Here is a 12,398-nt window from a genome sequence, read left to right on the forward strand (position 1 = left end):
ATGATATATTTTCCGATGTTTAATATATATATATATATATATATATATATATATATATATATATATATATATATATATATATATATATATATATATAGTCTTTGCTTTCTTTCTGACATCGAGTCAAATTAGTTTTGGTAATGTCATAGTCGACACAGTCAATACAGTGTTGTTCAATTGTAACAACTAGATTATCGAATGATAAAAATTATTTTTTCCTTTATTCATTTATGAAGCTTAAAAAATAATTATGCAGATGTTAGGGGAATAAATTAAATGAACTAATATGAGTTAGTGTAATTCAGTAACAAAAATATACGTTTGGGCACCTAGATTTGATGCAAATTTACTGTATTTGAACTCGAGAGATTACTCAGCTGCTCAGACAGAAAAGATAAAATTTGAACTTATGATTCAATACTTAGTAAGTAAAGGGGTAAAACACTGAGTAGTTATCGTTATAAAAGTATACATCTAGTGTTTATTGGGCATTTAAAATAAGACTGTCATTGTAACGTGTCAAGTCAGTGGTTTATTTTGTGTATGTTTTGCAGCATTATTTATAAGCTTGTAAATAAAAAGAGAATCTGTTATAACTTGTCATTTGAATGCTTATTGTCTTGGCTCTTTTAATGCTACTTTTTGTATCTGGTCGTCGCTGATTGTTATGTCGGAAACGCTTATCACTTATACTCGGAACGAGAGACCTCTGCAATTCCCACGACGCGAAAGTTAGAACACAAAGACTAGTATAAGGGATGATTTATTAACCCCAAAAGACGACGACGACGATAACTCTAGTAGAAAATACACTCATTTATTGACTGTACACTCATTTTGATTAATAATTAGGATGACAGCACATATATGAAAAATACTTAGGGTTATAACAAATCACATACTAAGCATAGTTCATGCCACTGGAATACAAGAATATCGCATATTATACAGAATAAAATATTATACGAGAAATGAAAAACAAATACCACATTGAGTAATCATTACATCGAATCAAAACGGAAGTAATCTTGAACAAAACTCATAATGAGTAAATCAATCGAAAATTGACTTTTCTTTCCATCATATGACAATCATAGAATGATCATAGGGGAATTCAGTATTTATGAAATAGGTTGCAATTCCTTATGTATTAATTCAGATACCTAAGCATATTTTCATAAACGAAGCTAGCATAATAATGTTAAATGATGATATAGTTTGACTGATAGTTACAGGTAATAAACGAAAACGATGTGACTTTTCTTTATCGGAGATACAGCTGTGCATTCATGAATTATAAGTCATGACTACCAACCCATGGGAAAGTTATCTCCTAGACGCAAGATATTCAACGAAATATCAGTTGGAACAGTTAATTCTCGAAAGAAAAACCTGATACATCCAAAGTGATGGAAGAGAAAAAAGAAGGTAGACAGAATACAAATTATGTCATGAAATTGTACACAACAGTTCAGAAATATCTGGACGACTTGATGACAGTATGGTCGGAAGTGGGAAACCTGGCAGCAGAAGGCAAAGATGATCGAGTGGAAGAGAATAGAAGTGAAAATAGAAGGGAATTGTGAACTGGAAGACACATACATAATGTGAAGGACAAATGATGGAAATTTACTAATGAAGTATTCAGTGTATGGTTATCATATTTTAACAAGATATTTTGTAATTTTGTATTAAAAATACAATCGGTTTTCTCCACTTGAATGTTCTTTCACAATATGATTACTGTGATATACAAAACGGTATAACGTATAAATTACTGAAGAAAAATTGAAACAAAAATGATGATGTTATTCTGTATACTTTAGCGTTTATCGATTGTTGCCATTTCATGAATATGTGTTGCAACTTCACAAACCAAAAGCAATTATCTTCTGGCTTGTGGTTTATTAAATTCAGTAAGTCAAATGAGAAGACTGGAAACTTGAATACTATTTGATAGTCAAACAAATGAATGAACAATGTAAGTATTAAATTTTTATCTACGAAGTTAAGTCATCATACTTTCGCGCATTAATAATAATGATAGCTCCGCCTGGAGCCCCTCTGGGGCTACTGTCGGTCCCAAGCCCGGATAAAAGGGGAGGGTTGGGAATGGGGTTAGCGACCCCATCCCGTAGAACACTAACTCGCTAAAAAAAAAAAACGCTAACCAGACAAAATTATTCAAACCACTTAAGTAATTTCATACTTATAGTTAAGAGATTCTTATTCAACTAGTGTATAAAGAAATATGTATACTTCGATAAATTTTAATTTATTCAACAATACTATTGAATTAAATTAGACACTAAAGAAAAAAAAGAAATTTTTCATGAGAATAGAGATATATCTTAAATACTGAATGATTTTCATAGAAGCATAAATAAAGATATGGAAAATAGGGAATTCAGATAGAAAAATTTATCAGTTGATGTAATGAAAATGTACACTTCAAATTTTTACATTTATTTATTCTTCGATCATAGTTTTGATAAATTATCGAATGTGAACATAAAAATACATTCAGAAACCCAATGTTATGACTATATGTCCGGCTTTTTATTTCATGATTTATCCACCAATCAAAATACGACTTATACAATCTTAGCACTGTGCCAAACCAATGACTTTCGACCGGTATGGGCAGCCTAGCGTCCTTATTGGTCCTATATCCGCCTAGCCTGTCCACTTGAGTCCAGAACACCAATACCAGCTACCACTATGCGAATCGAATCGAATCATTTATTTCAGACAAAGCGGGTTTATATATCAATCAAATAGATCGCAACGTACCATAAAATAGGAAATAACATTTGTACACAATAAAGCCAAAAAGTGGCTGTGAACGTGGGAGGCAATGGTCAATAAACTGAACATAGCTTAAGAACAGTAAATCGTATAATAATAAATTATAGGTCAAAATAAAGCTTATAATAAGAGGAATACAAATGTACATAATCTAATTATTGAATGGTTATACCATAAGAATGTATAGATAATATTAGTCAATCAATATGTCTCAGAAGTTACTCGTGATTTAATCTTCGCTCGGATATAACACCCAAGCATACATAATCATGGATAGATGTATACATATACTAACTGCTATCGCGATTAAGTACGCCTTATCAAATAATACAATTTGATTCACCTGTGTTTAGAGGATAATGTTAACATGAATATGAGTGATGAAACTGAATAGACAATAAGATCACTTTAATTCATTTTTTTAAAGAACAAAAGTTAGTACATATTATGCAAGTAACAAATTTTAAAGTATTTCTATAGGAGAAAAAGCCTTCAGTAACTAAAGCCTAAGATATATAAGTATATATGCACCAGTTTGTCGAAATCACATTCAAGTGATTTAAATAACTATCTAAACCGAATTTCTTAAGGTACATTTTTGCTAAACGTAATCACGAATGAAACGAATGGTTATTTAGTATTTCAAAAATTATTTGGATATCTTTAGATCGATACAAACAATGCCCAACCATTAATGTTACTCAATATAATATTCAGTCGTAGTTTTCAATATTTATAATAATGTCTAGTTTAAAGATAGTTTACGTCATGAACTAACACCAGTTAGCGAACTATTGAATGTTAGTGAACAATAACACAGCTGATACATTTTAATTCGAGACTTTCTAACAGTATATACACATAACTTCACATAAGACCGAACCTACAACTTTAGGGATTCCCGCTGAGGTGGAATCGAACAGATTTCATTCTCAACCTAAGTCACTTTGTAACATAGTATGCTCATCACACAATGTCATCAATGTCTTGGTGTTTCACAGCACATTGATAAAGAACTAATCTTTTATTTTAAAGTGTATCTAAGACGAAAACAACAAAGTCATTTTAGATTAAAACACGAATATACGTGACATTTGATTAATTCAATAGAAAAAAATAAATATAAAGAGTTGTACTTATACGAAATAAAACATACAGAGAATAAATTGAATTAATTTAACGATAATGATGATCTTTTCTGTCAAGTTATGTATGGGTTAATTATACATTCACTCCCTACTATAAGTTTGAATACCATCAGATTAATATTACAGCTTAACAACAATTGTATGTCATTACATAAAGTAGGGATTCTAAATCTAATCATACATAAGTATTAACATGTCCTTTTGCTATACATGCATTTCTATTTTGATCTTACATACGAAACCTACCATAATCATATACTAGGAAGTTTAGTAGAAAACATCAATCATTAAAAGCATATCAATAGATTAGATTTCTGTGATAAAAATAACATCAGTTTATATTTTTACCATATCATATTTTGTTATCAATCAAGAATACTACTAATACTAATACTTCTACTGAAAGACAATAATAATTATTCTCGTTTTTTTTTTCAAATCTTTACTTATTGTTTATTCTGACTAGTAATTATATATTACTAATTAAACATTTAACATAATGGTAATTAATCATTCTATTCAGTTATTATAAACAACAAAGATGATTTATATATAAGGTAATTATAGAATAATTGCGTGTTATGTTAGATTTATCTTAATTACTATTGTCAATAATTAAACATATCGGAAGGGGTTTTGTGGAGATTTTCCATAATTTAATAGTTTAAATCATGAGTCAATTAAACCTGGGCCACCATGGAAAACCTGGAAGCACTGGACGGCCATTTCGTCCTAGTATGTGACTATCCAACAATGCGCATCCACGATCCCGCTCGTGAGATTCGAACCCAAGGCCTATCGGTCTTTCACGAGAACGCTTAACCTCTAGACCACGGAGCCAGATTGGTTGGAGCTAGACATTAAGATTGTTGGATGCCGAGATCGTGAATGCGCACCGCTGAGGAGTTCCACGTTAGGACGAAATGGCTGTCCAGTGCTTCGAGGTTTTCCATGGTGGTCTAGCTCTAATTGACTCATGATTTGAACAATTAAATTAAACATATGTTGATTATTAAAAATAATTCAGAATGCAAGTTCATACATACTACTGTTTATGACTTAAGATGAGCTTATAAATTCCTTATAAACAGGTATGAAACTGGCAATCAGTATGAATTTGTTTTTATAATATCATTTAACAATGTGGATTGAAAATATTTAGAAAATATCAACCGTTAAATGTTGAAATTGTAGATCTATAGTAAGATTTCTTCTATCTTGCCTATAATTTCATATATTAAATCAGTGAGGGGAAGCAGTTTAAGATCAGTGACAAATAAAAATCTCGAAGTACAAGTATGAAATAAACATCAAAGACCCTATAGTCTCCATAACTCCACATGTAGCCCTTCTAGGATTATTGCCAGTCCCAAGCCCGGATAAAGCATGAGGTTATCAATCCCAGCCCATAGAAATCTTTATGATTTGAAAATTATCCAACAAATTCAAACTTTTTCCATTTTAGCATGAAATCACAAAAAAAAACGTGATTTTTCTTAAGACCAATATATACTTTTGACTGTGCCAGTTACTGTGTATTTTAAACAAACATTTAATTTAACATGCTTCACATGAAACAAGGTTAGTAAATAAATATAGAAAAAACAAAAACAAATTCAACTATATTCATTAGAAAAATCTTAATTAAATCATTCTAAGTGTAATTCTATTTACTAAGTTGTAAAAAGTTTGATGTTTTTTCGACAAAAATAAGTCTACCCAATAAATACTTAACCACTCATTCACTCACTTATCATTAGCATATTCATCATTATTCATCTCCACCAGATTGAATGAATTTATAATTCAAAGTTTAAAAAAAGGGACAAGAAATAGATTCAAAATGACGATTCATGAATATTTTATATTCATAGACTACAAATGTATGAATTAAAATTAATCTATGTTATAAACCTATCTTGGTAGGTATACCAACATCAGAATGGAACATAGTAATGATTGTTACCAGATTATTTGAGATTACTTGAAAAAATTAAAATACACAAGGATTACAGTAGATTAGAAACTAATATGCATCATATGTTATCATTTATAGTCTAATTTCGACATGCAACTTCAATATGATTAGATTTCACCATACAGTTGTATTGTACTGAAATAAATTAAATGCTCAATATTTTTCGATAATGCAATCAGAAGACGAAGATTATCAGAACTATGTGATATATTAGCGCAATACATTTCGAACAATCTGGTCACACATATACTTGTTAAGAGCATTTATATATAAAAATAAAAGGTCAACTAGACAGGAAACGGGGTAAGAGGAGATAAGGATAATGATAAGAGTAATAATAATAATAATAATGTGAACACAATTTGAAACCTAATCACTCTGGATAATAAGTCAATATTACCAGGGTAGGTTTAAGGTAAGAACAAACTGTTTTTGAACACATAAAGGGGGTTTGAATTTTCGTATGGCTAAGGCTTCAATGAACCTTAGTATACGCCCTTTTACACTTTTATACAGCACTACAAAAGCTGAATTTAGATCAATCTTGTGACCTGTTTCAATTATATGTTTAGCAATAGAGGATGATGGATGTTTATCCTCTGCTCTTATCGGTTCACTTGATTGTATTTGTTTCTGAAGCCATTTGGGTACATGTTCACTCACCCTAATGTTGAGATCACGATTACTCCTCCCTATGTATGTGTGACCACACACACATTTAAATTGGTAAACACAGTGGGATGTGACGCAATCGTTTCCATGTACTTTAGGTTTTGAATGAAGCATGCAACTTGTTCTTTCTTTGATGATGACCTTTGCTGCGCAATAGGTTTTATTGATGACTGATTTAAGTCGTTGTTTCAGTAAAAGGCTATTTGAATCACCTCTGAATGGTAAGGTGATGTAGACAGGCTTTTTTCTCTACCAAGGCTACCAAGGCTCAATATTTTACTTTCCTATCAAGATGATATTGATAATGATGAATAAAACTCCACAGAAATCAATCAATTTGATAAATAGAAATTCCATGAATAAGTTGGATCTGCAGAGATTTTAAAGAAGCTAAATGTAAAAATGAAACAGAATTTGAGGTGAGACTACAATATATAGACGAGCCAATCACATTTAGGGTTACCAGGTCTTGGATTTTGGAGTGAAATTTATTCATGCATTTGTTTAGACAGTGTTTTGACATTTTAGCTGATATCAGTACGTGATGAAAAACCTAAATCTAATTTATAACCCCAACTATCAACTGTAAATCATAATCTTTATTTTTCACACTGTTTTATAACCCACATTTAGCCCTAGCAAGTAGATGGATATTCTTAAGGTCACTTTAGCTCCGCTCAAAAGGTCATCCATAAATTACAGAAATCAATGAGACGGGCTTTAAACATATTTATCAATATTGTTACTCAAGAGATAAACATGAAACAAACCAAAAACAAATTACGAAAATTTATAGAATTTTCGTTTTTTTTTTATATCTTGCTTCTTTAAAAAAAATAAACTGTATTGAGGTAATGCTCAGAATTTGCATTACTCTACTGATTACATATAAATACTAACAATATATATAATTAATAGTTCTATGTATTTGTCTAGATAAGAACGTACACTTCTATGAATAAACTTTTGGATAAAATTTGTCATTCTAAAAGACATTGAAAAATAAGAATATCTTATGTATATTAGTATAGAATAAAATTACATATATAACATTTTTTTATAGTTTATAAACTACACAAATTGAAATCATGAGTCAGTCGAAACTAGACCACCATGGAAAACCTGGAAGCACTGGACGGCCGTTTCGTTCTAGTATGGGACTCCTCAGCAGTGAGCATCCACGACACCGCATCCCACAGGATTCGAACCCAGGACCTGCGAGCAAGCACTTAACCATTAGATTACTGAGCCGGCATCCAATGGTGTTAATGTCCAACTTCAAACAATTCACGAAGTTGCGCCACCGTATACCATTGTCTTCACTGAGCTGATATCTCACAACAGACCTGGTTGAACTCCACTGGTAACGACTTTCCACTAGAACTCTAGGAGTATCTCTTGAAGTCAGTCACTAGTGAGCAGGGTCGTGGATGCGCACTGCTGAGGAGTCCGATACTAAGACGAAACGGTCGTCCAGTGCTTCCAGGTTTTCCATGGTGGTCTAGTTTCAACTGACTCATGATTTCAATCTGTGAAATTTCTAAAATCTCCACAAACCCCTTCTGTTTATAAACTAGTTTAACTCAAAATCTGATTCCTATTAGTTTGTAAATTTTAATGTTACACAGATTCATCCTTTTGCAACATATGCATTATAACACAACATTACATCAAGTTATCTAGCGCTTAAATATTTAGACGAAAGAAACTTGGAAATAAAATGAAACAGCTGTTAACTAGTAGTCTGTGTTTTCATTTACTATTTTATTGCAAAAAAAGGTTATATAGGTTGAAGTAAGTTTTTATTTTTACAAGAATAACTTAAGAATAATTCAAGTAAATAGTGTTAAACATTAGTACATCCCAAAACTTTTGTATTTACGCAATACTACTTAAAAACAAATTAAAGTTACTAAACAGACAAACTTATACAGTTTTATAACTTTTCATAAATTTTGAAAATTTTTACTGATTATTTCTGAACATGTTTTGTTTAGATATTTTGTGTATAAGAAAAAACCACTTGTACGAATTAACACTAATCTCCAATAAGTAAATAATGATAGACAAGTTTAGGCTATCCAAATAATTTTAACAATATTGAATAGTTACAATTACATAAATTCCTTGAAAAGTACATATCAACATAGAATATAAAATTAAAATTGCTAACAGTCAATAGAACCGCAAGATTAGACAATAGTACGGAGAGTTATTATTGTTCAATACCATTAAAAACATAGACAAACAATCTGAAATAAAATAGTTCAATTAGATCAATCAAAATATGATTCCTAATGTTTAGTTGTTCCAAGAAAATCTTTATTTTTCAAGTAAACTTATTTATTTCATAGGCTTTGAGATTAATCTTTAAATCCGGTTATGAAAGAAGGAAAACATAAGAAATGACATACATAGAATCATCGTAAAGTGAAAGCTTATATATATATATATATATATATATATATATATATATCTTCACAGTATACACATATACCAATAAGAAACTGATCGATTGCAAGTCTAAACATCAATGGGACGATTCAAACAAACATACAACACGAAGTTCTACAATTATGTATCTAAATTAATCATCAAAAAAGCGGTCATGTTTAGGGCAAACTGCATCGTTTAGAGTCAGAACATGTGAAGTTAGTATAGTGAAATAAAATAAAATTGTTAATGTTGATATGACTTAGATGGTATGTTAACTTGAATCAGTTAAATGAAATTATGAGAGTCTCTGCCAGAATAAATATGGGTCAGATAGGGTGAGAGAAATAACAGTGTAATTGTAAATTGGGTCAAATTTTTGTGTAGAAATTTATATGAAATTAGTAATAAATAATAAAATGGGGTGAGGGCTAAGTAGATAAATCATGTATTCGGGAGATTATTGGTGATATTAAACCAATAATAATAATAATAATAATAATAATAATAATAATAATAATCTTCGTCTTCTTATTATACTACCGACATTTATCAAAAGGGACTAATTGCTTTAAGTAATACAAAGATAAGTAAATAAACGTAATAAAGCTACTTATATTTGAATAATATAGGTTGTAAGTACATTTGTCATATTAGGTCATTCAGTAGTTAATAGTATTGTTGATTGAGGTTGGCCAAGGTAGGAAAAGGGCTTGAAAATATTCCTTTCGTACACACAACTCCGGTTTTTCAATCCGAATGGTTATTACCTATCCCGTCTAAAAGACTTTGGGAAAAAATTACTGACCCGATAAATAATTGAGAAAAATTGGCTGTGGACAGTTCGCACTAGGTGAGTCAATACCGAGACGTCCACTTTCCTCACTAGACCTTTACTTAGCCAAAAGACAAAAATGCTCTATTTACAAAATACGAAAAGGATATAACTCAACATTTTCTAAAGTAGTAATTTAAAAAATTGCCTATAACAAGTTAAAGAACCTGAGACAGTAAAAAGTCATAACAGTTATTAACAACTTTTAAAAAGTATAAAATAAAAAAGATTATTAGATGACAGTAGTTTTAACAAAAGGATTTCATGAATAATATGTTGGGAAAAAACAACGGTGCACTGAAGTTTCAGTAAAGTGATTAGCAAATCTCTCCATTTTGTTGTGTTCATCAATTAATTTAGTAGCTGGAAAATATTTAGTCACGAGGGGAAGTTTACGAAGACAACTTGACTTAGAGTTGGTTTTTTATTGTGTAATGTCAGCTTGAGTTACAATATACTGAAAACTGTGCCGGACTGATAAAGCTACTTTATCCTAGTTTACAACTTCCCCATCAGTAGCTAAGACCCATGACCCCATTACGAATAAGTCAAATGCGTGATGTAAACTAACATTGAATTCAAAAACATTTTATAAATATTTACAGTAATCAGGAAGGCAGTAAAGTAAACAGATTACTTGCAATTTTCATAACCTAATGTAATACAGTTATCGTAGTTAATTTGATTAAACATCAATCAACTGATAAAGATATTTCGTCACTGTAAAACATAACTCAACTAGGATTATTTTATTACACAATATCAAAAACCCAATTAAGTATATTGTTGGATAAAATGAGTGATTATAACTAATATATGTGTGATCAGATTGTTTGAAATGTATTGCGCAAATATATCACATAATTCTGATAAACTACGTCTTCTCATTGCATTATCGAAATTTATCAAAGGGACTAATTGTTTTAAATAGTTAAAAAGATGAAGCTAAATACCACAAAATCAATTAATACTTACTTTAGCTTGTACATGTTCCAAATGTACAACACGATGTGATAGATCACCTGCAAGAGCTGCGGCTGATTCACAACCATCAGTAGTTAAAGCTAAATTTTCTTTAGACATTTGTCTAATAGTAATTGGATCACCGGTCATTGGAGCTTGAGCTTCGCATACACGTTGTGGTGGCACATTAGTCCAATTCAAAGCTAAATCAACCATAGCGGCGGCATCCATTAAACCATAACTAATAATGATTGATAATTGAAAATTTAAAAAAAAGTATAATTAATACAACTTATGACTACAAAAGGTAGATTGAAAAGAATATCAGTAGTATATGAAAAAACTGAACTAGGAAAGTTGTACCATTAAGATTCAATGAAAAATTTTCAGATGCATTAACCAACTAGTTTCTGAAAAAAAAATACCGGTAGAAGTAAAGTAAATTTTACACCACTTATATACATATATATTAGTACAAAGGGTTATCGAAATGCATATGCGCCACACAATAAGAAAATGCGATTCCTAAGTGGTGGAGAACGGAAGGTGAATATAACAAAAAATAATAAACGATTAAAAATAACTAAATAAGAGTAGAAGAAATGATGGTGATAGCAGTTCAGTTAAGAAGAATACAACCAGAAAGAATTCTCCCAGTTAAAGAGGTTACGTCCACTTTGATGAAGAAAGTAAAAGAAAGTTACAGTACGATAGCCATTGGTTTCTATTCTGAGCCATGTTTGATAACGCCTCAAGCCACTGTGTTGTACTATCTCCAGGACCCCAACCAAGGAGTCATGAAGGTCCAACAAAAGCCAGTCCCGTATAGAGTTCTTTTATGCCACGACATTATGTCATACGCTGACCGCCTCTCCACTTCTTCTAACCAGTCCCAGAAACGGAAAATAAGCCACGATGTAGAATTCAATTAATAATCAATAGAAGCTTCTCAGAGTTCTAAAAGGACAATAGATTATTTGTTCGACGCTTCTAGAATATCTAGACAATATATATCTATAGTTATTCTCTTTTTCAGCAGCAGAAATAACCATGGAAGTAAGGTTGTATTTTAGAATTACAGCCTTTTGCCTTCGACGTGAGGTTCAAGTACAGATATTTTTGGGACTAGAACGATAATGAAGTCAATGTTGAGTGTTCCAATACAATATATTACCAAGTAATTACAAAATTTTTTCCTTATGAAAATCACAATTTCAGTTGTATTTAAATAATTCGCGCGTAACTTGTGAACAAATGCCCCCAAATGCCATAGTGCGGTCCCTCTCAAAATGTACTCACTTGGCTACATTTATACATCTACTGTCAAGGAAGTCCTACTCACTGACTTCTTGCGGCACCGCTGTTGTTCACGAAATTGAGAGGACGAAAAACAAATTTTTAGAACTTTAACTCGACTTGTGGATATAGAGGAACTAACTAGGAGAGTTATAAACCCCTGATTACAAACAAATGGTGCACATAAGCTCAAAGATCCTGAAGGAACAAATGGCGTATGAACCAGTTATCGGTCACCGGCTACCATGGGACTGCATCTCCTAAC

General features: G+C 31.1%; 1 protein-coding gene across 1 annotated transcript in view; it reads right to left on the bottom strand.

The window, feature by feature from the left end:
• The window catches only part of FUR1_1 (Uracil phosphoribosyltransferase, synthesizes UMP from uracil), a 105,615-nt gene that overhangs the window by 10,356 nt on the left and 82,861 nt on the right, over positions 1-12,398 (bottom strand). Inside the window, exon 9 of the mRNA XM_051215768.1 lies at positions 10,850-11,078. Within this exon, the coding sequence (XP_051066304.1) occupies positions 10,850-11,078 (229 nt within the window). The remainder of the gene's footprint in view (positions 1-10,849; positions 11,079-12,398) is intronic.

The sequence above is a fragment of the Schistosoma haematobium genome, chromosome 4 (assembly GCF_000699445.3).
Source record: "Schistosoma haematobium chromosome 4, whole genome shotgun sequence".
Classification (NCBI taxonomy): Eukaryota; Metazoa; Platyhelminthes; class Trematoda; order Strigeidida; family Schistosomatidae; genus Schistosoma; species Schistosoma haematobium.